This window comes from Copadichromis virginalis, linkage group LG6 (assembly GCF_057382275.1).
Source record: "Copadichromis virginalis isolate Kocher_CV1m ecotype Utaka linkage group LG6, C_Virginalis_male_GT1.1, whole genome shotgun sequence".
Classification (NCBI taxonomy): domain Eukaryota; kingdom Metazoa; phylum Chordata; class Actinopteri; order Cichliformes; family Cichlidae; genus Copadichromis; species Copadichromis virginalis.
The window spans coordinates 25,544,194-25,569,346 of record NC_140623.1 but is presented as its reverse complement, the minus strand read 5'-3'; the positions used below and the strand labels follow the sequence as shown (position 1 = coordinate 25,569,346).

The window sequence follows — 25,153 nt, the reverse complement described above, 5'->3', positions numbered from 1 at the left end:
CTCATTCCGCTTCCTGGGTACCACCATCACCCAGGACCTGAAGTGGGAGCCCACCATCACCTCCGTCATCAAGAAAGCCCAGCAGAGGATGTACTTCCTGAGGCAGCTGAAGAAATTCAACCTGCCAACACGGACGATGATGCAGTTCTACACTGCAATCATTGAGTCCATCCTCACCTCCTCCATCACCGTGTGGTATACGCTGGAGCCACTATCAGGGACAAACAGAGACTGCAGCGTGTTGTGCGCTCTGCTGAGAAGGTGATTGGCTGCAGACTCCCATCTTTGCAGGACCTGTACACCTCCAGGACATTGCGGCGTGCAGCTCGGATCTCAGCTGACCCTTCTCACCCTGGACACAGTCTGTTTGACCTGCTCCCCTCAGGCAGGAGGCTCCGGTCCATCCGCACCAGAACCTCTCGCCATAAGAACAGTTTCTTCCCCTCTGCTGTTGGACACATGAACAATAACCATATGACTGTCCCCGCCACTAACACATGACCCTACGCTGTGTTCACTGCATCATTCCATGTTTGGCACTGATCACCACCTGCACTCATGTATATATCTTTCAACGTAGCACTCTTAATTCTTACTCTCATGTATATATCTCATGTATATCTCATGCACATATCTTTCCACGTAGCACTTTTAATTCTTATCCCTACTTTTATTTTTTCCATGTCTATTTAAGTGTTATTTATGACACCATGTTTGCACTGAAGCACCGCAGCAATTTCCTAATGTTGTAAACCTGCTCAACATTTGGCAATAAACCCCATTCTGATTCTGATTCTGATTCTGATTTTTATGGCTTGTCCTGTTTAGCGTTTCAGTAGTTAATAAGAATATGGATGTGACAATTAGTATAAATCCCGAGTAATACTATAGCAAAATAGCATAAAGGAGAGACCAAACTTTTGCACAAACAAAAATTACTGCGTGATCTTTTTTTCTTTTATATTTTGTCTTTTATAGTTTGTTAAAAAACGTGTAAATTGATGTGATTTTGTGGTGGATTAAAAAACAAAACATTTAATCTGTCGAGAGGGACCCAAACAAATAGAAGATATATTTCGAAAATTGTTGTCATCAATATTTTCTAAACGTGCAGTTTTTTATTCATCGTAAATCATCGTTTTGTCGTACGTACGTAATGACGCCATACAGGCTTCGCTGTCGATACCGGAAAAATCGAACTAGAAACGGAAGTGCAGCATGAGTAAAATTGTGTATGAAGTTTACTTGTGTTGTCTCCGAAGGAACGACAAAAAACAGTGATTCGGTGGAGGACGCATTCTGTTTTACATCTACAGCATATAGTTAGTGCTCTTTGACTAACCCTCTTCTTTCTCTGAGTGAGAACAGGAACAAAGTGTCAGGTAATGTTGAATTAATCGTGATGCTAACGCTAGGTTAACTACTAAGCTTCTGGTACAGTGTTTCACCACGTTTGTTTATTTATCCTGGTTTCCCCATAATACTCAGTAACGTTCGCTTATTAACATAATGTTAGTTGTAGTTATTATGATCACAAAGTCAACTGAAAGCCGTTTGTAATCGGAATTGAAAATAAACTAGCTATTGTTAGCTAGTTTAACTAGCTTTATATTTGTGGCTCTGGGGTAATGACTGTTTTCCCTCTAACGCCATTTAATTCTAAAAAATTTAATAACTATGGTTCGTCTCCGAACAGTATTTGGCTGTATGACTTTTCAGCTTAGTTTTTGGTTTTTTTAATATATCAGTTGTTTTGTTGGTATCGGGAAAAAAACCGTTTCTTGATGGCTTTATTACAAAAAGATCAACCAGGTGACAGCTCATAAGTCCCTGAAGCTAAAGGCCACCAAAGGTTCTTGCTACTTACACGTATACTTACATATATTAAGAATGTGATTCCTTGAATCCATCAAAATGAGCTTTGTTGCTTTGCCTTTTGTTAAATGAATCTTCTTCTTTTTTTTTTTAATCTTTCAAACAGGATGGATCCTGCTCTACTGAGAGAAAGGGAGCTTTTTAAGAAAAGGGCACTTTCCACCCCAACTGTAGAGAAGAGACAGGCTGCCTCAGACTCTGGATCACACAAAAAGAAGAAACCCAAAGTTGACAAGGAGAGCTCCTCTAGTTCCAAACTCAGTAGTGGTAGGTGAAAAATATTTTCTTGAAAAGGGTGATGTTTGTTGCTGTAAACCACTTATTCTTGTTTGTTAGTGTTTTAATGTCTCTATTGGTTCACATCACCACTGGCTAGCATCTGTAGATATATGTTGGCAAGTAGGAGATGCATCGACTGACTGGCCAGGGACTGGATTCTGCAGATTTCCAGTGCTTAGCTCCGCCCAGTGACTGGCCATTCAGTCTCCCATATAACTGATTGTATAGCGGTGTAGGAAAATATTCACATGCACTCTCACAGCCTGACATGGTGTTAGTGTGGAAGCTTCTCACTGTGAGTGAAGAGACAAAGTTCACCAAAGTACACTGTAGGGGTACCAGCGAGAAAACATTGATAAACAAGAAATCTAATTAGACATTTAAATATGAAAAGGGAATGTGGCTAACGCTAAAGTTTCACAAAGCTCAGAGCCAGACACAAATGAGCACCCTCAGTATGGCTCAAAGTAACTATGAGGGGAAAATTATGGACACGAGTGAATAAAAAAAACAAAAAAAAACCAACAACTAAAAACATTTTCTATTGATTATTTGAAGATCACCTTATTTTCTGTTGATTCAGAAAATCCTGTAACTTAATACGATTTGGGAAAATAAATATTAATAATTTCTTTAATGGAAAACATATTTTTAAATGAAGAAAAGTAGATTTTTGTTTATCTGTGCCATTAATTATAGTTCTTTGAAAATCAAAATCTATTCGCAACATAACAGGCTTATTCTGTACAATCGGATTGCTCATATTTGGACACCAAAACAATTTTCACACATCCAGCTGGTTAATATCTAATCGAAGGCCTAAATATGCACCAATGCTAGTTGCTTTAGCTTTGAATAAAATAATCTCATCTCATCAGTATATAGCTTTTTATATTATGAAAGTCTAACAAGTGAACCAAAAGACATTTTAGAGTGGATGAAGGAACTTTCAACTGGCTCGATACTCAAAATTAATCTGCCCTAAAGACTTGACAGTAAATTGAGGATCCATGTAATTAAAGTTGTGCGTGTCAGTTTACTGTGATTCAACAAGACAACCAAGACACTGGAATAATACACTCTCCTGGTTGTTATTTCTAATAAGAAAGAACCTTACTTCACAGGTTAAATTAATCAGGTGACGATCTTTTCTCATTCTAAATCCTTAGCTTAACCCAAAAAACTAGAATTCTTACTGCTCAGTCAAATTTAGATAAAAGAAAATTGGATTACAAGTGATACTTATGACACTTTTGCATTTAAAATGTTCTTTCAGATGAATTAAAGCAACATGCATAAATATATATACAACATAAGAATTGTGAGCAGTGGCCTCTTGGCATCCGTTCGAAATTGCAATGTCACGCCATATACTCTTAAAGAAAAAGCTACTTCTGTTAACAGAAAAGTGAGTCAGCTTTTATTAGGCGTTTTGTGGTAAGGCATGAAATTACACATAGTGCTCAATATAACATTTTACCGTACATCACTGTGCAGCATGCGAACTTGTCATGAGATAATGTTGCAGTGCTAAACATGTTGACAACACTGGCTTACAATTTACTGAAGAACACCAGCTTTATCCTAAGCAATGATTTCATCTGACTAGGCTTGATCAACAGATATTGTTGTAATAAGATTTGGACGGCAATTTCAGAAACAGCATGTCTTGAAGAAGCTCACTGCATCCAGTAGGTCACAAAAAAAGCACTCACACAGTAGTTGTTTTTTCTGAACAGGTTTTTTTTTTAACACCCATATAGCAGGGTAAGAAAATGCTTTTTTCCCCAACGTTTTTTTTCCCATGCAACTTAATAATCAGTTTCCAAAATAATCAAACTAAGAAAATGCCCATTTAATGCAACACATTCTGCCACAGCCTATATTAAAGTCCCCATGTCATGCCCCTTAACAAGCCCATGAATGTATTTTAGTGGTGTACCAGGATAAGATTATTTACAGGGTTTCGTCCAGGAAAACTGTTCAACCCAAAGGCAGAGTGTTCAAAACAATTAAGCATTACACTTTATTGATGTAGCACTAGCCACCCACTATATGACATGGATAAAAGAGCTGAGCTGCTTGTGTAGCATCGTACACTGGCAGGCAGAAGAGGCAGATTTGTAGACACGAGGAGTTTATTTCACGTGTATATCAGCAGAAAATAACTGAATAACAATTTGCCTCATTTATATATGATGAAGAGTAACCTTAAGAGATGCATCAGCTAACTATTGTCTTGGTGCTTAGGACTAGCTGAGTCATCAGCTTAGACTTGTAAAACACACGGACATGCATGCATTAGTTTTGTTATACTGTACACTGCTGCAGCACGTCTTTTACCCTTTGTTTTGCTCATGTCTCTTTCAATATAATGTAAAGTAGAGCCGTAGTCTTTAGCTTGTTTTTGTCAGCCAGTGTTGCTTTTGTGAGGACCTAAGCTATGCAGAGGAGTGGGTGGAAAATAGCTTAAAAATAGTATATGGTTTATGGTAACAGGCTGTTTATGACTAGTTTATCGAGATTATTTGCTTACACCTGAAAAAGAATATTATGTAAATGAGAAGTGCTTTATTGGAAATTCTGCAGTATTAGAATACAATTTCTGTGAGCAAGAGATGAGTACAGAAGCTCTAGCTGTATTAGCACTAAACATAGGGGATTTTCTGTTGTCCTGGCAACATTCCCATAAAAATAAAGGCAAAGTTTTCTCACTAATAAGTTATTTGAAATGTATGGAAGCCCGTTTCTGCCACTAAAAAAAAAAAAAAGGATCCATAACTCAAAATTTCGAGTTATTTTCTCGAAATTTCGAGTTATTTTCTCGAAATTTTGAGAAAAGCAACTTGAAATTTCGAGTTAGCGCTGCCAATCAGTAATCTACGTGAATGACGTCATTTCCATGTTACCCGGAAGCTGAAGCCCTCAGCTACAAATGCTACAGCTAAGCTACCGGTATTACATCCAGTCGTGAATGCACAGATTGCTGAGTGTTTTCAGCCTGGCTTCACAAATGATGAAATCCCTGTGTTATTAGCTGAATCACATTGTGTTACTATCAGCAAACATACTTTAATTTGTTGGGATCCGTTTTTGAGTGCGCGGTCCTGCGCCATATGCTTCCAGGTAACAAGAAAGCGACCTCATTCACGTATATTTTTGATTGGCAGAGCTAACTCGAAATTTTGAGAAAAATAACTCGAAATTTTGAGAAAAATAACTCGAAATTTTGAGAAAAATAACTCGAAATTTTGAGAAAAATAACTCGAAATTTCGAGTTATGGATACTAGCTTTTTTTTTTTTTTTTTTAGTGGCGGAAACGGGCTTCCATAGAAATGGGCTTCGAATAAAGTTGTAGGGAATAATTCAAAGGGCATAATATGGGTACTTTAAGTAGTGTAAATTTGTGTTTTTAAGCCATGTTATAAATACTCAGGTGATCTTCTTTTCTTCTGGGAGTATTTCAGAAGTGAAATATGGCTTTCGGGGTCTGCGGTAGATGTGGGAAGATACATTTATATCGTTCAGTCACCAGCTTTCACCTCTAATTGTGAACAACTGAATTACTTTGAGTGTTTTGGGGGGTTTTTGGGAGTTCATTTTTGCAAACATCTTAGTCAGTAGTGTGGTCCTGTCCAAATGAGCAACAATATCCAAATTCCTATTATTCTTTACTTCGTCCTTGTTGCCACTATACCACCTCAGTGTGGGATTCTGGCTCCTTGCACATGCTACTCATAAGCTTGCTGCAGCTTCCCGGCCCTTCCTCCTGTAGCTGGTGGTGTGTTTTCCCTTTGGCGCAGCACCCACAGTCCAGCAGCTCATAGAGCACAGCCAACGCTGCCAAGGACAGGACGGTGAGAATAAAAAGAAGGAGGATGACAAAACAGGCCACATTCCAGCCATCATGAAATGGGTAGACTTCCTGGACCTGAAAGGAGACGAGGGACAGAGGGACTCCCTCTTCTCGCAGTGGGAGATTGTTTGGATGAACAGTAGCTGTGATGTTGGTCATGATTTCTGGTTGGAAACAATAAGACACAAGGAAAAAAAGATTGTTAATGCTTATGACAGTGTTTGGGTCTTGGTTTTACTGCAGATCAAATTTCAAAATGAAAGCAGCGGTTGTTAAATTCGTGTTTTCATGGTGTGAGGCTGATTAAAAAATGACAGTAATGGGAGAATTTGTCTTCAGGGCATAACACATTGTGATGCAGTGCTTTTAACCAGATGTGCCTGGCTCTATTCCAGGATTTTTTGAAGCATTTGCTCCTGATTATTGTGATAATTAAAAACAAAACTAAAACTAATGATCTTTGTGATACTGATATTGAAAAAGGAATTTGTTCCACTCGAGACAGCAGGCAGACATGGAAACTCATTTACTCTCATAAAACTATCAAATACTCTTATAGGTAATTTGTTGTAATGAATGTAACGCTTCGTTATCAGTCACGAAGGGGATCATGTTGTAAAAAGATAAACTGCTTTGTATGTATGTAAACAAAACCTAGTCTACATCTGTCATTACAGACATATTTTTTGTGTGAAATGAGAAGATGGTGTATTATTATAGCACAGGTTATATTGCAAAACACCAGAAACCCTACTGAGGCCATCTGCTCAGAACAAAAATAGCCTTAAAAGGCTGGTAATAAAGGATGGGTGTGTAGAGAACTGTGCCATCTATGCTTGGTGTGCAGCTCTTTGGCCACAATGCCTTATACAAATGTAGTAACGGAACTGTAATAAAATAATGAACTTAAGAGATCCTTCAAGTGCACATTTGCCTCACTTCAGCTGTTCTTTCCCATTTTTAGCCAACACCTACCATTTTAAAATCCTCGGGGCACACTGTGGAGTGTCTCTGCCCACACAGCCATGCACAAAAGTGCACATACATGCTCTTAACACACACTTGTATGCAGACAATCACAGACATTTGTGCATGAAATATTGAGGCGAAGGCAGATGACCCAGTTGTAGGAGTGGGGCGTGAGTGCATCTCTTTCCACCATCTCTTCCTTTAGAGATTTAATAAGGCTAAATGTGTGCAAACACATGCCATCGTGCATAGACTTGTGTTGTTTTAATATGACTTGTTTGTGTGTTTATTTTAGTGGGTTTGTAACTTGAGTTTCAGGTGACCTGGGAACTTAAATGTGAAAAAGCTTAGTGGCTTGTCCTGGTGAGACATTTTCATTGGTTGCTTCATCTTAGTCTGAAATTCTCTTGACACCTGATGGAAGTGCATGTAAGAATAGAAAAAGTCCATGCAGTGTGTATCAGTGTGCAATTGAGAGTAGTCAAGGTAATTGTCATTTGAGATCACAGGTAGCACGTGACTGCTGGACAGGCTGTCTCCTTTATTATGCTCTACATGTGAGGAAGGACAGCTTTGAACATTGCCCTCACCAGATTCTCCCCACTTTGTCTGGAAGTTGTGTGTACAGTATGGGTTTTGTGTTGTTGTCTTTTGCGTTGAATCAACTGTTTTGATCCTGTTGTTACAAACCCAGCTCCTAATATCAGTTTCACCTCAAGTCATGGCTTTACAACAACCTCTGTTACTAATTTATACCCCCCCCCCCCCCCCCCCCCCCCCGGGGGTCACCCTCCTTTCTTTTGTCAGAGCAATTATACAGACAGGGACAGATTGACTCCTGCATCTGTTATCACTCACCAAAACAGCCCCACCCCAGCCAGGCTCTGAAGGTGTAGAGCTGGAGGTTCCTCTCTACACAGTGGCTGTCTCTCTCACACACACACACACACACACACACACACACACACACACACACACACACACTCCTAATGCCCCTGGCTGGCTCCTCACAGCACTCAGTCCTTCATTGATTTGTCTTGAGTCATGCATTTAAACAAACACATACATGATATCCATAAGTACACACAGACAGGTTCTGATGCTTGGTATTCAAGTGGGTAGAAAGCAGACAGATCCATGTATATTTAATCCACTGTTCACTTATACAGTCTAAATGTTGTAATTCCTACGCAAAAGGACCTGGCTTTGTAAATACATCCACTGCATTTAAAGATGCATGACTTCATCCTGCAAATATTAGAATGCTCTAAAAAAAAATCCTCATATTCATATCTTCATAGTGAAAACCCAGTGCAGCCTGTAGCCTGTAGCTTAAATTTATATTGTGGATTATTATGATCTGTTGATGTCACGCACATTATTCAGAGGATGGTGTTCAGAAAAACATGCAGACTCACCTGTGTGTCTGGCTCAGTTTTTAGAAGATGTAAGCCGACAAATGTCTCTCCTCTTTTTGGTGCTCCACCTATCTTCTTCGTTTACACTCTTTCCCTCCTCCACATTCACTCTTCAACCTGCTTTCCTCCTCAGTGCTCTCGTGCACTTTCAGTCGCTCTCCTCCACCGCCACTCCTTGCAGCTCTTCATGTCTCAGCTGAACAGCACAGGATTGTCTACATCATTGGCTCCTTTCTATTAGCCCTGCCTCTGCACCATTCGTTAGCTGGTCTGTCACAGTTTCACCGTCCTGCCTACTGTGCAGCTCAAAGCAACAGAAGCTCCCGCCTACACAATGAATCATTCATGAATCAGTGTCTGTTTTCAGCTTTGATTGGTGAATGCCGAGTCCAGACCTCAGTCAGTCTCTGAGGGGAGCAGCATTATTGGACTCCAGCAGAGAATAAGACCAGCTGGCCGGACTTCAAGTCAAACTAAATCAGATTGGCTTGATATATGACTTGTGTAGTATTTTAATGTTGCAAACATTTAAATCTGCCACATTTTTGCACTGCGTGACGTGTTTCTGTGTTACCCAAAATACATACCCTGCAGCTGTAAATACTCACTAGCTTTCTGGAGTGTTACTTTGTATCTGGAAGTAGTCCCCAGCATTAACTCTCGTATGAGTCAGGTTTGCTTAAAACCTGAATTAGCCTCAATGTCATTGTGTTCCTTTGACCTGTTTCAGATGATAGTGTCTTCAATAGGAACAAATGAAGGCTGACAGGAAAAATAGAGAGTGGCAAACAAATGCATTGTTTGCTTCTGTCTTTTCACTGAATATTGACAATAAGAAAATGTCAAATAATGAATGCAGTTAGGATTTTAATGACCTCATTAAACACTCGCTGCTCATTTGACAGGAGCTGACATGACAGTAGTCAATTATCTGAAATACATTTTCAGCAAAGTGTTCTTGCACAAATATGTCAGTCCATGTAGTTCTCAAATCTCACTGTACATTCAGTCTTGCGATAATAAATTGGTTAAACTTAAATGTTGTTGTTTTTTTTCCACAGAATCTAATGGCAGCTTCAACATTAAGACGAGCTCTGGGTACAAGTTTGGTTGCCTGGCCAAGATAGTAAATTACATGAAGGTAATGAGGATTTTGAGGGGGACATTAAAACCTTTTTTTTCAGCAGGACCAACACAAATAATAAGATTTTATCTTTTCACCAAACTGTTTAATAATAAAGCTTGACATTTGTCTGTTGTAAAACATGAGTGAGTCATTTGTGCCCGCTGGGTTAACATTTGGTCCCCAGTCTTTCTTTTGGTATGTTAACAGCTTGTTTATCATGCTGTGGCTCTGCAAACAGGCAGCCAGGCCTTGTCACACTAGCTGTTTGACTCATTCCTCGGTGAAGAACTCACACTCAGATTGACAGATTTTCCTGTTAAATGTGTGCATTTGTGCCACCTGTTGAATGCACAGTTCTGAATCCTATAAAATTACTGTAGATATTTGCCTAAAATCTTCTCCATGGTGCAGAAAATAAGAGAGCTGTGAATATTGTTTTGTGTGTGTGTTTACCTAATGTCTGCTTTTCTGTCCTTAATCTCTCAGACGAGGCATCAGAATGGGGACACGCACTTCCTGACCTTAGATGAGATTCTTGATGAGACCAAACTTCTTGACATAAGCATGAAGCAGAAACAGTGGCTCATGAATGAGGTGCTTTTGTGCTATTTTTAATGCCATACCTCTATCTTTTATTGTCAGTAGTACTAAGGTCAATTGCGTTTTCTCTGAGCAATTTCTTTTACGAGTCTCACCTTAAATCTACACAATACTTGTTTTTCCCCCTCAAGCTAATTTGTAAGTTATTCTCATCCAAACATATTCGGTATGTTGCAAAAGAAAAAAGCCATTGAAAGTAAGTGATGAGAAATTAAGCTGATAATACATCGTATGACATTAAGCCATCTTTTTACATTGGAAGGCTACACTTACCGAAGAAGAAAAAGCTACTGTACTATTTGTTTAGTCTTTTCAAGGTGTCAGTTTTTATTATATTTTGTTTTTTATTGGAGGGGGGTTATATATAATCTTGTGCTTTACTTTCACCTACCAATCTCAGGCCTTGGTCAGCAATCCAAAAATTGAAGTCCGGGATGGAACCTATGGCTTCAAGCCTAAATACAACCTGAAGGACAAGAAAGCCTTACTGAGGCTGCTGGATAAGCACGACCAACTGGGCCTGGGAGGAGTCTTACTAGAAGATGTAGAGGAAGGGCTGCCCAATTCAGCCAAGGCCATCAAGGTATTAAACATTATTCAGTTTTTAGGGAAACACCACTAAGATGCCACTCGGTGATGTGCGAACACTGTGGCAACTAAACAATTAAAGCATGGTAAAGACTTCTTGTGTGATCGTTCACAGGCTTTGGGGGATCAGATCATCTTTGTTACAAGACCAGACAAGAAAAAGATCTTGTTCTACAATGACAAGCATTGCCAGTTTGCGGTAGATGAAGGTGAGTATTGGTATATCGGTATTGGTCTATCCGTAAATTGTACGGTGACATGTCTTCCTCTTTCTCTGTGTATCCGTCTTTGACCTAAACTGACTATTATGCATGCTATACATACCCAGTTGGCCCTCACTCTGCATTCATTTCATGTAAGAATTTTCCAAGTGTGAAATTATCACCATAGAGATTTAAAAAAAAAAATGGATGTAGCTTATAAGTAATAAGCTAGTGAATTGTCTGAAAACCTGCATTCTAACTGAATGCCACCAGATGGCGATAGCTGTGGTTGCAAAAAGACTATCAGTTCTATAGAAGTCGAACTGAAATCAGCTAAAACTCTGTGAACATTTTCTTGTTGTTTATGGATTCAGTTATACTATGACTAAATTTTAATCATATTAAATCAAAAAAGTATATTTTGTAAATCCTGGTCAAACTGTATTTCAAAACGGAGTAAGTAAGTAAAATTTATTTATATAGCACATTTCACAGATAAAAATCACAAAGTGCTTTACAATAAGATCAGACAAACGGAGGATTATCCTTGGTACACAACTCATTGGCTAACCACTTGAGTGACCAACAACCAAGGTCCAGAAATTCTCAAGGCTACATGCTTCAAACCGGTGGGCAATCTCACAATAGCTACGTTTATGCTATCAATTTTGACTTGGGTAAGTTGTTAGAATTAACATCAAGGAAGTCTTCGTCATACATTTTCGCGAGTTAGAACTGGAACATTCATAATGATCTGAATTTCTGTCCTCCGATGTTACTTGTGATCCATGTTGGGGGTACAGCATGCTTTATATTGCCTTTGTCTGCAACTTAAGCTATAATGTTTTTGCCAAATTTCAGTGCTATTTGGAGAGGTGGAGCATGTGCAAAGTGAAAACCAATTTGGCTTTGACGAAGATTCAGGCAACTTTACTTCAACTGTGAAATGAAATGTTTGTTGTATTAGATCTATATCAGAAGTGTTTTGTAAAACTCATATTATGCATTTCATTCAGGTCTGTGACTTGTTTGGTTAGTTAAGATTATGTGTCCGGCTCTTCAAGTGTAGCTGCTTTCAATGTCAGAATTTCAGAAGCTGTGGAGGAGTGTTCCAGTTGACTCTATAGATGAGGACAAGATTGAAGAGTACCTGAAGAAACAAGGCATTTCCTCCATGCAAGAAACGGGACCAAAGAAAGTGGTCAGTGTGTGTGTGTGTGTGTGTGTGTGTGTGTGTGTGTGAGTGAGAGAGAGATTTGTTAGAAAGAAATAAGAAAGTCTTTAATATGCAGTTCTTATGGTTACACCTGTTCAAGGAAATGAATGAGAGCTGATTATCTTTGCTCTTCACAGTTACCAATTCAAAAGAGAAAGAAGCCAGCCGGACCGAGGAAGAGAAACTTCAAGACGCACAACGACCATTTGGCTGGATTACTGGAGGATTACTCAGATGGCGTGCCTATAAAGAAGTGAAATATATTCATTCAGTCCCATATGTAACACAGAAATGCATGGAGATGGTTATTCTAGACTCACTATAACATAAAAACTGCTGATGAATGTTATTTCAAAACATTAGCTGTTTTTCTCCCCCCTTTCTTTGCATTCCTCTCAACAATCTCTGGTTTTATGTTACATGGAGTCAGTAGTTGCTGTGTTGTGGAAACCTTTTGAGTATAAGTCAGTGAAGGACATGAATACTTGGATCATTAGGATAGCTGGCGCCCTCACCAATTAAAGGGGAAACCACAACTTTACTGTTAAAGTAAATAAGGTTGAATTGTGTAGCTTTCTTTCATATTGTTTGTATATATTTAGTATAGTGTGTGGAAGGTTTTTATTTGAATGGTTAGCAACGGTTATGCTTTTGTAATAACTGCAAAAAACAGCCGTGTGTTGTGCAGTGTATCGCATCACACTGAAAACTCATCCAGCAGGAAATGTCTTCAGCTTTGTGGAACTTAAAATATTTAAATGCGTTTTACTTTGCAACACCGTGATATAGTGGTTTAAGAAATATTAGCATTTTTGAACCAACTCAAATAAATTATACTGCTACACAAAACTGCTTTGATTAGATCAATAAGTTGCCATTTTAAGTGTCAACATTATGCGTTTAAAAAAGTCAACATTTGAATCCATCTAAATATTTAAAATGTTTCATTTATTGTTAGTGTAAATTCTTTATCAGAATGGCAGAAATTACCTTCTACAACTTAATGATAAAAATACTGGTAACTGCCATCATAAGAAATGAGCAAATCTAGTACAGCTTGTGTACCTTATAAGTTAATTGTAAAAAACAAAAGGTACATCGGCATAGCAGGAGAAAGATGAGAAGCTTAATCTTCTGTTGCAGATCAGAGTAGAAAATATCAGTAATTGAAGAGCAAAAACAGGGTAGGTACATAACTATATACATTCATGCTTTCTTCCAGCAGGATCTAGTTAAACATTGATATTCTCTGCATTTCAAAAGGTATAAAGTGTAATTTTAGCTAGCAGCATGGCCTGCTTTAACAGTTTTCTTCAAATGGTGGTAGTTTGGCAAGATCTTCATCAGAAAATCGAGCTGAAGAGTCTGTGGCTGAAATGAGATAACAGACATGATGATGAGCATAATGCACAAAAGTTTTCTCTGCACACAAACTTTTAAACAAGTGGGCATGTATGAAAATCTTACATAAAAACATTAAATATGAAATATCACTTCAGTGTTTTCTTGGTGAATGTGACGGAAATGAGAGAAACTGAATATTTTACACATTTTCAGACAGTCTGTTGATGCTGAGTTTTTGCCCATGGTGTTACTGTGTTTCTCAGCTCTAATGCTGAATGCTTAAAAACAATTATTTGCATCATAAATGTGACCCAAATCCATATGAAACTCAAGTGTGGCTAATGTAGCATTTGTCTTGCACTTGTACGAAATGCTCAGAGTTGTAAAATATTAAAAACTTTCTATATAGATCCCAGATACAAGTTAGAGGGAGAATTAGTTTTAAAAATCTGAATCTAATAAAACATCAGATTTTTTGTTTCATCAGGAAAACATACATGTGATTAGCCCACTTGGAAGCTCAAAATATAATGCTTTGATATTCAATTTGCAATGCTAATGCTACATCTAGGTTATTTGACTACACCAACGATGTTTTCCAGTCACAGATCTCCATACCTGGGGTCTCTCAGTCTGCACCCTCCTCATACATCCAGAGCCGTAGATGACCGTGTTCTCGGGTATGACCTCACAAGTGTTGACCTGACAGAAGGCTCCAATTATACAGCCACTGGTGAGGATTACATTCCTGCCAACATCCGCTAGTCAACAAAAAAGGATATTTGGTAACGTGAGTGACTTAATCGAACTTATACAGACTTGAACACTCACTGAAAGCCAAAGAAACGGAAGGCAATATCCCACCTTTAGATTCAATCACATTGTTGTCTCCAATTTTTAAAGCTTGCGATACTGTTTGTTGTCAGTTGAGGCAAAACATGATTTCTTTTACAAAGATTTGTGTTGTTACAATTTAAAAATCATATATGGAGCAGTACTGGCTAGATTAGATAAAAGGATACCACAGCCAACTTCAAAGACGTTGTTGATACCGATGGTCATTGTTTTTGGTTCCACCTCAGAATCAGGTATAATATTTTCTGGGTAACTGTGGGGAAGATCACACAAGCTTGCATGTAAGAACAGTGACAGATCACCAGAGATGGTCAACGATGGTTAACCTAGTGGAAAACATGGTACACCGAGGCCTTAGATAACCTGTTAATGATCAGAGCTTGCTCTTCAATCAAGTTGCCTTCTCCGATGACAATGGGTCCTGCCTCAGCAATGATGCGAGCTTTTGGGTGGACCACGGTCCTGGCGCCTGGAGAAACAGAGGTGCAGCAAGTAATCAAGAACAGTGATGACAGCCATTCAACTCCTGCCTTGGGACTGATCTGCTGTGAGAGAAAAGCAAGTTTTCTGAACTCCGATTACTGGGCATAGTCTTACCTATGGTAACGTCTCCTCGGATTTCGCTTTCAACACAAACCACGGCTCCAGTTGCTATCTTGACACTGCAACAGAAACGAGAAATGTTTTTGTACATGCTAGCTAACGCTGCTAGCTAGCTACTTCATTGAGCTGTCTTAACTGGCCACATCAGCATCTTCAATTCGCTGTAACTAATTCTTCTTTACTTCTATTATTTATTCTAATGGATTTTATGCTTAGCTACGCCGCTAAAAGTCATGTTCGCAATAATGTACACATTACCTCTTCTGAGCATTTTGTTTGTCTGCCATTGTGAACGATGAAGTCCGATGGGAGGCACCGTTGAGCCACTCGATCATCGATTTAGAGTCCTTGACGTTTCAGCGGACGTACAAGCGTAAAGGGAGAAAAAAGAACAACAACACCCAAACTTATGTGTAATTTTTTTATATAGCTTATTTTTTCTCTCTGTTAAAAGTGTTTCCTGGCTTATGGAGTTTTCAGATTGTGGAAATGTGTACAGATCTCCATATATTTAGACAGACAATATCTAATTTTCATATTTAAACATAAAATGTAGGAACAATTTCAATGTTTCTTGTTACAGCTTTACTTTTCTTTTTTCACACAATTAAATGATTTGATCATATTTTATTCACATTTATTACAAAAAAACCCCACTGAAAACAAATGTTTAAACTGAGACATTGTGATAAGATTAGAAATTATATACTCATTTCTTATCTTGTCCATCTTGGTTATTCCCAACAAAAATCTCAGCATCTTTAGCTCTTTCACCTCCATCTCAGCCTCCTGTGTTTTTGTCAGTGCCACCGTCTCCAAACATGCACCATGCTACCTGCTCACATAGATCACAATATCATCTCCAAACACCACTGTCCACAGACTCCAGCTTGGCCTGATCTATCAGCCCATCACCACTGCAAACAAAAAGGGGTTCAGAGCCGATCCTTCATGTAGTCCCACCCCCACCTGGAAGCCACCTGTCATTCCTACGGCATACCTCACCACTATCTCGCTGTCCTCATACATGTCCTGCACCACCCTCACATATTTCTCTCTGGCACTCCTGAGTTCCTCATCCAGTACCACAGTTTTATTGGGAATACTGTGCGACTTTAGTGCCGATCGCAAACATGAATATGTGCAATAACCATTCCATTACCTAACAATTATTGGGGTAGTAGAACAGGTATAGTACTTTGGCCCTTCTCGCTCCCACTAGAGTGCCAAAACAAGTACACAGATCGAAAGTAACCTTTGCCATGGCAAAAAGGAAGCTTAAGAAAAACAATACATGTCACTCGTATTCAGTAGCATCGGTTAAACCAAAGAGCCAGAAAGAAATGGCACAAACGGAGAAAAGTGCCACTTTTGCCCTTGCTGCTGTTGCTTTGGTCGTGGCTGTTTGCGTGGCACCACTAGCAGCTGAAATATCTTCGTGTAAGTATCCTGAACTGAAAGAAAGTAAAAGCAGGAGACTACTGCTACCAGGTTAGCAAGCTAGCGAGCAAGCTAATGTTTAGCAGTGTTTTACACCAACTCCCGTATTTGTTGAAATTATATTACAGCAGCAGTGGTTATGGGTTTTTTGACGATAGCTGAAGGTTTACTCCAACAAACAAGCGGTTTAAATGTTTAATTATTAACCTGCTATCGAGCGGCTAACTGTAAAACGGTATCAACTGAGAACAGCTGATAATGGAAAAGTGAGCTTCAGCGGTTTGAACTTCCCTCTCGGTGGTAAATTAGGGATTAATGCAGCATGTGACCACTGGCTCTATCACATGCTTTCTCCCTCCAGACGCTAGCTTTACCTTTCTGGCTGTAGCTTGCTGTCAAACTGGGCTTCTTCGCTACTGCACACTGGTATGGAGTAGGTTTGTGGTCCTTAGCATCGGCTGTGGTCGATAGATTTGAGACAAATTACAGAAAGATGGCTTCTTGTGTCGCGTATTAAAACGAAAAGCATCACGACCACCCGTTATTAGTTCTCTGACTTGTTTGATAACATTTGTGCAGTCGGGAAAGATGAGATTATTTTGCACGTTTGCGCATTTTGATCGAATAATAACCAGCGTAATGGCATGCACACTGTTATGGTTTTCTGATGATTTTAATTATATGAACAGCGGCTTGGGTGGGGTCACCAATAGAAAACCGTAGACTGTAGCATCGTTGTACCTTCATATGCAGAAAATTGATGTGTTGCTGGGTTTCAACTGATCTGCACAATGCCTGCTGCGCTTTCTTACTCACTCTAGCTGATATACATCATCATAAGCACCTGTCCCTGAAGATGGATGAGGCACAGCTGACGGTCAACAATGAGTTGTCATATGAGGTGCAGGTGTCTTGGATGTCACAGCGCTGCTACCAGGTGGGCTCACACGTGCCAGATATTTCCCCTCATATGATTCTGTTTCTGTGTGGTTTAAGTTCAATAATGTTCTAAACTTGGCTTCTGCTCTCTCGCCTGTTAGTGTTTGTACCAGCAGCTAGGGGTGGTACCTGCAGGGCTTGAGCCTGGTCAGCCCAGTTCAGTAAACTTTGTTGTAAGCACACAGCATGAAATAACACTGCAGATCAACAGCACACCTATCGAGCTGGAGCTCTGCAAGTACGTTTACGAATACGGTCGTGTTTCCAACTTACAAAAAGAACGACACTCTGGTTATATAAAATTAAGGATCAGAGTTTGGCTTATTTGTTGATGACATAAATCTTTTTCCTTTGTTTTTTTTAAATTCACAGAATTCCTTTCCACTTTGGCGAGCATGGTAACTACTCCCTGTGGGTGAAAACCCTGAACGCATCTTTTGGAGTCAACTGCTCTGTAGTTACTGATAAGGACCCTGTGAATAGCTACATACGTGAGTGTCTCACACAGAGAAAAAGATTTTATTTTAACTAATAATTAATATACACTTAATTAATATCTCTCCACACAGCGATCTTGGTTGCTTTTCTCATCTATGCTCTCCTGGCCTTGGTGTTTGCCATTGGAAAAAAGGTTTGGGGGTAAGCCTAATTTCTGTTTTGATGTTCATTCAGTAAATTTCAATATAAAGAAGTGGATATTTTTTGAATGGTTTGAAAATGTTAAGAGTAAGCACTGCAGATGCATCAGAAAGAGATGCTCTGTGCCTTTGTGGAAGTATCCTCTGGAAAGAGGAGGAAGTCAGTAGAAGCGAGACAGAAAATGTGTGTTTTCCATTGTTGAGCCATTACGAGCAGAGATAGTGAAGGTAGATGAGTTTAAATATCTGGAATCAACCATCTAGCAATTAGAAACTGCATAAGAGAGGTGAAGAAGAGAGTACGGACAGGGTGGAGTGGGCGGAGACAAGTGTCAGGAATGATTGCTAACTGAAACATAGCAACAAGAGTGAAAGGGAAGATTTACAAGATGACAGTGAGACCTGCTATGATGTATGGTTTGGAGAGAGTGACACTGACAAAAAGACAGAGTTGAAGATGATCAGATTTTCAGTGGAAGCGACCGTGATGGACACGATGATTAGAAATGATTAAATCAGAGGGAAAGCTCAGGCTGAGTGTTTTAAAAACAAAGTTAGAGAGGCAGGGCTGAGAGTGTTTGTGCAGAGGAGGAATTGTGGATATTTGTGATGCTGAATGATGCTTCCAGGCAGGAAGAGAAGGTTCATGGATATAGTGAAAGAGGAGATGCAGAGGAGGATGCTAGGAAAAGGGTGAGATGGAGGCAGATGATCCACTCTGGCGAACTCTAAAGGGAGCAGCTGAAAGAGGAAGAAGAAGAACGTTTTTCCAGTCTTGTCTCTCTCTGAAGCACACAGTCTCGAGAGTCAACTGAGCTTGTTTGTACTCCAAAAAAACCCCTCAATCAAGATCTTGATTGTTTCTTGTCCAGGCTTGATGCAGTAAGAGGTCTGGTCCTCCGACTTGGGAGTTCCATGGAAACAGAGAGACTCATCAATTCTGTGAGTGTTCTGCAATCGTTTGGCCTTGTTTAATTATGAGTGCTTTAGTGACAATGAAATAAGAACCCAGATAGTTTTAATATAGCAGATTTACAGTTACTGATCTGCTTCTATCCTGTGTGTTTTTGTCTTAATAATAAATCAGGTGATAAATCTGTACTTCCAGTAGAATTATGTTAATATCCAGCTTTGACTTCATCATCCAGGAACTGGGCCCCACTCGGGTAGTGCCGCCAGTCACTGATAACATCCTCCCTCCCCCGCTAACGAGCAGCAAGAGGCTTCGATCTTTGGATACATTCAGAGGGTAGCTTCCTGACCCCACCCTCACTCTTGTGCCTCCAGCTTAGTGTCCTCATTGTCTTATTTATCATTATACTGTATCATATGCTTGTTTGTTTTTTATTACAGTGTGGTAGGTGACACTGAATTTGTCCCTTATTAATCAACCACCACCGGCAGTATTAAATCTAGATCCAGTGCTTTTGATGTTTTCATATTTTTGCCTATTTTTATTCATCAATTAATATAAATAAACATGTACTCCTTGCTTGATGCTTTTCGGTAAATGTGGCATTTTCTGTGTTTCTGTCAGTATCTCCTTGGTCATTATGGTGTTTGTGAACTATGGAGGGGGGCGATACTGGTTCTTCAGACATGAAAGCTGGAATGGTAAGCCCAGTGTGGTTTCTTTGTTTAGTTTTTTTAGCCATGTTGCAGTTTCCTCATTATTTACAGATCTTTGCAGCTCTCCTTGGTATTTGCAATGTTGTTGATTTTAAACCAGGCCTTCCCCATTTCTCATCTTGCAGGCCTTACTGTTGCTGACCTAGTCTTCCCTTGGTAAGCTTAATTTAAAGATTCTTATAAAAAGTTGTCTTATATGCAGTTGGATTGTCTTTATTTGTACTCACACGTTAATATAAATGTGCAGTATTTGTATTAATGTGTATTTTTATTTTGTAATGGTGACAGAATTCTCTTCAGAAGGATTACAGGGACCATTAACAAATTCTGGTCCAGTTACATAGTTGAATGTGCACAAGAAATAAAGGGTGTTTTCTTTAAAGTGGTCACTGGACTAAAAGGGGCTTAAAAATTGTATAAAAAAGGAAAATCCAACAGAATGAATAAAAAAAAATAGAAATAATAAAGTTCCATTTGTTCCCTCAGCAGATCTTTTAAGTGTAGAACCAACACTCATTTTGTCCCTTCTTCCACCAGGTTTGTGTTCATAATGGGCACATCCATCGCACTCTCCATCAATGCCTTGCTGCGTGCAGGCGCGACCCGTTGCTCATTGCTCAGAAAAGCTGTGTGGCGGAGCTTGCAGCTCTTCATCATTGGTGTCCTAGTCATCAACCCAAACTACTGCCAGGGAGCGTGTAAGTATGAACTCCGTCTTTACAGCAGTATTCCAAGCTCTTTAGGTGGATGATTAAACCATATACTATAATACTGTTTCAAACTTGAACTTATGTGGTTATTTATTTTCATTTGCATTTTTATTGCGTGTTTATATCTTCTCCACAGTGGCTTGGGAAAACTTGCGGATCCCGGGTGTGTTGCAGCGCCTCGCCTGGTCATATCTGGTCGTAGCTTGCTTGGATTTACTGGTGGCCAGAGGACAACTTGACGTCCTCACAGTGGTCAGCCTTTTTTTAATTATTATTATTATTTTTTTCATCTGCATTGTTTAACAGTCTGTGTTGTTTTATGCTAAATAGGTTTATGTTAAATTTGTGTTTGAGGAAAGGAGATGTGTTTAATGGAGTGGGTTTTATTTTCCAGGATGCGTGGTGGTCCCCAGCTATTGATTTCTTGCTGTATTGGCCCGCCTGGCTGTGTGTGATTCTTCTAGAAGTACTCTGGCTCTTCCTCACATTTCAACTTCCTGTGCCAGACTGCCCAGCGTAAGTCAAAGACAGTGAAGTGTAGTGCTTCATTATTTTGCGTACGTTTTTGCAATAATTGAACTTTTAGCATTAAGCGTTAATAAACTGGAATTTCTAACCTTCCTCTTGGTGCAGTGCTACATTAACAACACTGACTGCACTAATTTCTTTGGTACAGAGGTTATCTGGGTCCAGGTGGGATTGGGGACATGGGGCTGTATGTGAACTGCACCGGTGGAGCTGCTGGTTTCATTGACCGCTTGCTTCTGGGAGAAAAGCACATGTACCAGAATCCATCATCAAGGGTTTGTAACCACCAAAACATCCCAAATATAGCTTCATGATAGTCTTTTGTAACTTGAAATGTTAAGGTTATTTTAATGTGTCAGATTTCTCTCCGATGGGCACGTACACACTTGTTAACCCCAATAATGCAAACACTGATAGACTGCATCTGATGTTGATAAAAATCAATCAGTTTACATTTTATTTCAGGTGATTTATGCAACTCGTATACCGTATGATCCAGAAGGTGTTCTTGGCAGCATCAACTCTATCCTCATGGCCTTTCTGGGATTACAGGTTTGTAATTTATATTTGTCTGGTGTTGGCCTCCTTGTGTTTCTTGTTTATTCAAATAAAGATATAAAACCGTTTGAAAGGTTAAAGGAAGTAAATGGTTGGCTTTCATTCTTTTTGTATTTTAATTGTCCTCAGGCAGGGAAAATAATCTTGCACTACAGAGAACGCCCCAAAAGTATTATGTCGAGGTTCCTCATATGGGGTCTTTTACTGGTAAGCACATTGTTTTGATTGATTAATTGAATCTTTATTTTGAACATGTTGAAAAAGTACAACAACATAGAATTAAAAAGAGACAAACAAACAAAGCAAACAGCAAACAGAGAGAGAGAGATCTATATAAAGTCATTTTTGCATCTATGATTGAATAATAAAATGTCTTCTGTCATTCAGGGTGTCGTATCAGCATTTCTAACCAAATGTTCCACAGACCAGGGTTTCATTCCTGTCAACAAAAACCTGTGGTAAGGGCCATGTTTTATTTATATCTATAGTTAGAACTACATTTACTCAAGCAATGGGCACTTTGGGAAATTCTAATTGAATATTTTGGAAACTGCTGCAAAATAAGCAGCACTAGTAATATTTTTAAGTTTGGCAAACGTTAGATTTTATAGTCTTTTCCCACTTAAAATGCGTAAAATATTTTATACAGATATAATAGAATACCTAATGTCACATAATTTGTGTTATGACTAGGTTTTCCACATTTGCTCTCCACTCCAGCATCTTATGTTCTCACAACTTTGTGGCCACAGGATTGTGAAATCAGACAAAAGAGAAGTTGTAGAATATCTCATAAAAAATGGAAACCAATCAAATATACAGCAATACCCTTGGCAAATATTTAAAGTGGTCTATCACGCCAATATAGAGTTTATTTACATAGCCCAAAATCACCTGTACCAGTAAAACTCATGCATAAATAGTTATAAACATCGAGATTACACACTCTCTGACATGCATAGTTACATTAGAGAGTTAAACATTAAAGGTATTAAAGGTATCCAGGAGTGCATAAACTGAATGAAAAACGGCATGTTTTTAGATGTGATTTTAAGTTTTAAAAAATTGGCAGACCTTCAGCTGGTGCAGTGCTGATAAATATCTTTTTTTCGCCCTTTTTTTAAGTCCTGTCCTTTCTGGCTGATTTTGCAATCAGAATTATGATCTGAATCCACTGTTGCGCACCAAGAACATTTTGTTTTTCCCAGATCAGCTCTATAAATCATCTACATGATCCTCTTGTTCAGGGTTTATCTGTTTATCTGGGACTAGTGTTATTTCATTTATTACATTTTATGTGGTATACAGTATGACAATGACTAAGGCTGGACAGGCAGGTGGGAAACAAATGGGGGGAGACATAATAAAAGGATGGAGTACAAATAGTCTTTGTCATAAAATGAGGCAGACAGAGATGGACATTGACATTGACACAAGCACCCTGATGCTGCACAGCATATAAATGTTTTTTAAAAAATGTCTTAATGTTTCACTTCTAGGTCTCTGTCTTACGTGACAACACTGGCCTGCTTTGCCTTTGTGCTCCTAATGCTGATCTACTACATAGTGGATGTAAATAAGTGGTGGTCAGGGGCACCTTTCTACTATCCTGGTGAGCATTAGAATCACACAAAAGCTTAATAGACAGTTTTTGCCTAAGACAGCTTTTGATTGCACAGTTACAGTTGTACTTTTGGGGTTTGATGTGAATGTGGAAGTCTGCTCTGTCACAGTGTGAATTAGTATGCAATTGGAAATATAATCTGCCAAATATTTATTTTCCTTGTGAATTTCTGTGTAGTCATTGCGTCCTCTACTTCACTTTCTCTTGTGTGTTTCATTAAGGTATGAACTCCATACTTGTGTACGTGGGCCACAAAGTGTTTGAGGACTACTTTCCCTTCCGTTGGCAGATGTCCAACAGCCAATCCCATGCTGAGCATCTCATTCAGAACCTTGTGGCCACTTCCTGTTGGGTCATCATCTCCTATTTGCTTTACAAAAAGAAGATTTTCTGGAAAATTTAAACACAGGACAGCAAAAGCACAGGACATTGTTTACATCATAGATGCTGGAGACACAACAAGAATGCATTTGGTTGGACACAGAATGCAGATTAATTATGTCAAGGTTATATCATAATTATATGAATCTCTGTCTCTGATCATGTATGGGGTTTCTTTCATCACATAGCTATTCTGTTAGGTTATTTACCCTTTCTTTCTTTTTACATTTTTTCCCATAAACTAGGGCTGTTCGATATAACGATATATATCGGATGACGATATAAAAACGCCTATAGTTTCATTTTACGCTATCGTTTGTTTCGTGGTGTCGCAAAATAAACTGTTTATGGCAATATTTTTTCATCGTTTTGATGGTCACTGTAGTGGCTATATTCATTTCTTAAAGTTCTCTCTTTCTCTTATATTTAATATAACCACACTACAGACGGACAAGCGCCTGTTTTTATGTGTTGTTGTTAGCAGCAATGACAGTAAAACCATCGCATGTCCGCTTGTTTATTTTCCACATAAACCTTTCACAATAAAGCTCAAGATCCTGTTGAGACTTTTCAAAATAAACTGAATCACGTGAAAGACTATGCAGAGTGTTTACGGATGAGAAGCAAAAAAAGAGCCGTCCAGTGCTAAAAACTAAACCTTAGACTCAAACGTTAGAACAGGTTTTTCCCCGCAGCACGCCGAATAATAAATACTCACAAAGAAAACGGCGGCCGTTGCAACTTATGTCTAAAAATGTATCGTTTCATGCATCGGTTAAAACACTCGACTCCAGTTACACGACGCCCAGCCGGAAACACTTCACGCAAGTCGAGATTCACAGAATTTACAGAACATGTTAAATTTTTGTGATTTTTTTTTTTTTCTTTTTTTTGTGATTTATATCGTTATCAGGACGATAGATGTCTTATATCGGGATATGAGATTTTGGTCATATCGCACAGCCCTACCATAAACAGTTTGTTCAGTTATGCACCAGCAAAGTTATCCTTAGTGATTCAGGAAAAAAAGAGTTGAAGAATAGTTTGGATTGTAAATACACCATCTTTAATGTGTAGTAGTTTACACATGCACCTACAAAGCAAAAGATCCCTGGTTGAATCCCGGCAGGAAACACAAGTATAATGGGGTTGCATAAGGAAGGGCATCCAGTGTAAAAATGTGCCAAATCAATTATGCGGAGCTACCGCTATGGTAACCTCTTGTGAATAAGGAAGCAGCCCAAAGTAGCTTTAAATAAACTATTTTTGGTATACCAGTACATCTTAAATGGCAGAGTATTTAAGCAGGGTGTTGCAGTATTTCTTTAACAGGCCCTATTGACTTCTCTGTTGTCATGTGAAGTGCTGTGGTCTTACCCTAAAGGCTGACGTTAGGTTTTTGGATATCATAAGTAGATGCTTCATATATCCCATACCCCCACCCAGCACGTAGTGTCTGTGCTGCTCAGAGCGTAGCACTATAGCTATAGCTCATGTTCATCGCTGGATTCTGTTTTGCGAATATAATGAATAACTGCTGGCTTCACTGTGCTCCTATTTTATGTACATCTCACAATCGATGTGGGTAACTGAGCAACCAACCAACCAAACATAAGAAAGACACGAGAAAAACCTCCAAACTGTTCTGATTTCCATTTCTCTATTACATTTAAGATGACCTGTCAAATTAAATAAGCTGCAAATGTTCTGGGGAGTTAAAAGAGGGCATGTTAGCAATGTTATGTATTTGGTTTCATGTGGAAGCAGCACGGG

The 25,153-nt window shown here is 39.0% G+C and overlaps 4 protein-coding genes across 7 annotated transcripts; 2 read left to right on the top strand and 2 right to left on the bottom strand.

Annotated features, from left to right (window-relative positions):
* Positions 1 to 1,164: 1,164 nt before the first annotated feature.
* On the top strand, positions 1,165 to 12,493 carry gtf2e2 (general transcription factor IIE, polypeptide 2, beta). 2 transcript variants are annotated; one of them, XM_085459459.1, is made up of 8 exons: positions 1,165 to 1,382; positions 1,982 to 2,142; positions 9,460 to 9,539; positions 10,011 to 10,118; positions 10,525 to 10,707; positions 10,828 to 10,921; positions 12,001 to 12,116; positions 12,269 to 12,493. In XM_085459459.1, the coding sequence occupies exons 2-8, from the start codon at positions 1,983 to 1,985 to the stop codon at positions 12,386 to 12,388; spliced, it is 861 nt and encodes a 286-aa protein (XP_085315585.1). In that variant the 5' UTR covers positions 1,165 to 1,382; position 1,982; the 3' UTR covers positions 12,389 to 12,493. The 2 variants fall into 2 exon arrangements, with proteins under 2 accessions (XP_085315585.1, XP_085315586.1); XM_085459460.1 differs by lacking the exon at positions 1,165 to 1,382 and adding an exon at positions 1,581 to 1,852.
* On the bottom strand, positions 3,303 to 8,687 carry smim18 (small integral membrane protein 18). Its single transcript, XM_085459462.1, has 2 exons — positions 8,399 to 8,687; positions 3,303 to 6,175 (listed from the first exon to the last, which is right to left on the bottom strand). Exon 2 carries the CDS (start codon positions 6,168 to 6,170, stop codon positions 5,847 to 5,849), a length of 324 nt encoding a protein of 107 aa, XP_085315588.1. The 5' UTR covers positions 6,171 to 6,175; positions 8,399 to 8,687; the 3' UTR covers positions 3,303 to 5,846.
* A 565-nt stretch (positions 12,494 to 13,058) lies between the features above and the next one.
* On the bottom strand, positions 13,059 to 16,993 carry LOC146707882 (dynactin subunit 6-like). Its single transcript, XM_085459461.1, has 8 exons — positions 16,748 to 16,993; positions 15,192 to 15,280; positions 14,928 to 14,992; positions 14,694 to 14,799; positions 14,498 to 14,583; positions 14,340 to 14,387; positions 14,094 to 14,236; positions 13,059 to 13,502 (listed from the first exon to the last, which is right to left on the bottom strand). The coding sequence occupies exons 2-8, from the start codon at positions 15,266 to 15,268 to the stop codon at positions 13,410 to 13,412; spliced, it is 618 nt and encodes a 205-aa protein (XP_085315587.1). The 5' UTR covers positions 15,269 to 15,280; positions 16,748 to 16,993; the 3' UTR covers positions 13,059 to 13,409.
* hgsnat (heparan-alpha-glucosaminide N-acetyltransferase) lies at positions 15,846 to 23,890 on the top strand. 3 transcript variants are annotated; one of them, XM_085459457.1, is made up of 18 exons: positions 15,897 to 16,373; positions 17,195 to 17,310; positions 17,414 to 17,550; positions 17,685 to 17,803; positions 17,882 to 17,951; positions 18,823 to 18,892; positions 19,099 to 19,199; positions 19,488 to 19,564; positions 19,705 to 19,735; positions 20,117 to 20,277; positions 20,426 to 20,541; positions 20,684 to 20,805; positions 20,966 to 21,092; positions 21,283 to 21,369; positions 21,505 to 21,582; positions 21,763 to 21,833; positions 22,875 to 22,987; positions 23,221 to 23,890. In XM_085459457.1, exons 1-18 carry the CDS (start codon positions 16,196 to 16,198, stop codon positions 23,400 to 23,402), a joined length of 1,956 nt encoding a protein of 651 aa, XP_085315583.1. In that variant the 5' UTR covers positions 15,897 to 16,195; the 3' UTR covers positions 23,403 to 23,890. The 3 variants fall into 3 exon arrangements, with proteins under 3 accessions (XP_085315581.1, XP_085315583.1, XP_085315584.1); XM_085459458.1 differs by lacking the exon at positions 15,897 to 16,373 and adding an exon at positions 16,465 to 16,799; XM_085459455.1 differs by having other exon boundaries at positions 15,846 to 16,373; positions 21,283 to 21,582.
* Positions 23,891 to 25,153: the final 1,263 nt, after the last annotated feature.

Excerpts from the sequence above, each read along its gene's own strand:
- gtf2e2 (XM_085459459.1), top strand. The coding sequence starts at position 1,983 with ATGGATCCTGCTCTACTGAGAGAAAGGGAGCTTTTTAAGAAAAGGGCA. Across the intron at positions 9,540-10,010 it reads AGATAGTAAATTACATGAAG|ACGAGGCATCAGAATGGGGA; the intron begins GTAATGAGGATT and ends TTAATCTCTCAG. Across the intron at positions 12,117-12,268 it reads AAACGGGACCAAAGAAAGTG|TTACCAATTCAAAAGAGAAA; the intron begins GTCAGTGTGTGT and ends TGCTCTTCACAG.
- smim18 (XM_085459462.1), bottom strand. The coding sequence starts at position 6,170 with ATGACCAACATCACAGCTACTGTTCATCCAAACAATCTCCCACTGCGA.
- LOC146707882 (XM_085459461.1), bottom strand. The coding sequence starts at position 15,268 with ATGATCGAGTGGCTCAACGGTGCCTCCCATCGGACTTCATCGTTCACA. Across the intron at positions 14,800-14,927 it reads CCGAGGAGACGTTACCATAG|GCGCCAGGACCGTGGTCCAC; the intron begins GTAAGACTATGC and ends CTGTTTCTCCAG. Across the intron at positions 14,584-14,693 it reads CAAGCTCTGATCATTAACAG|TTACCCAGAAAATATTATAC; the intron begins GTTATCTAAGGC and ends TCTTCCCCACAG.
- hgsnat (XM_085459455.1), top strand. The coding sequence starts at position 16,196 with ATGGCAAAAAGGAAGCTTAAGAAAAACAATACATGTCACTCGTATTCA. Across the intron at positions 19,200-19,487 it reads TCTTTGGATACATTCAGAGG|TATCTCCTTGGTCATTATGG; the intron begins GTAGCTTCCTGA and ends TGTTTCTGTCAG. Across the intron at positions 19,736-20,116 it reads GCTGACCTAGTCTTCCCTTG|GTTTGTGTTCATAATGGGCA; the intron begins GTAAGCTTAATT and ends TTCTTCCACCAG.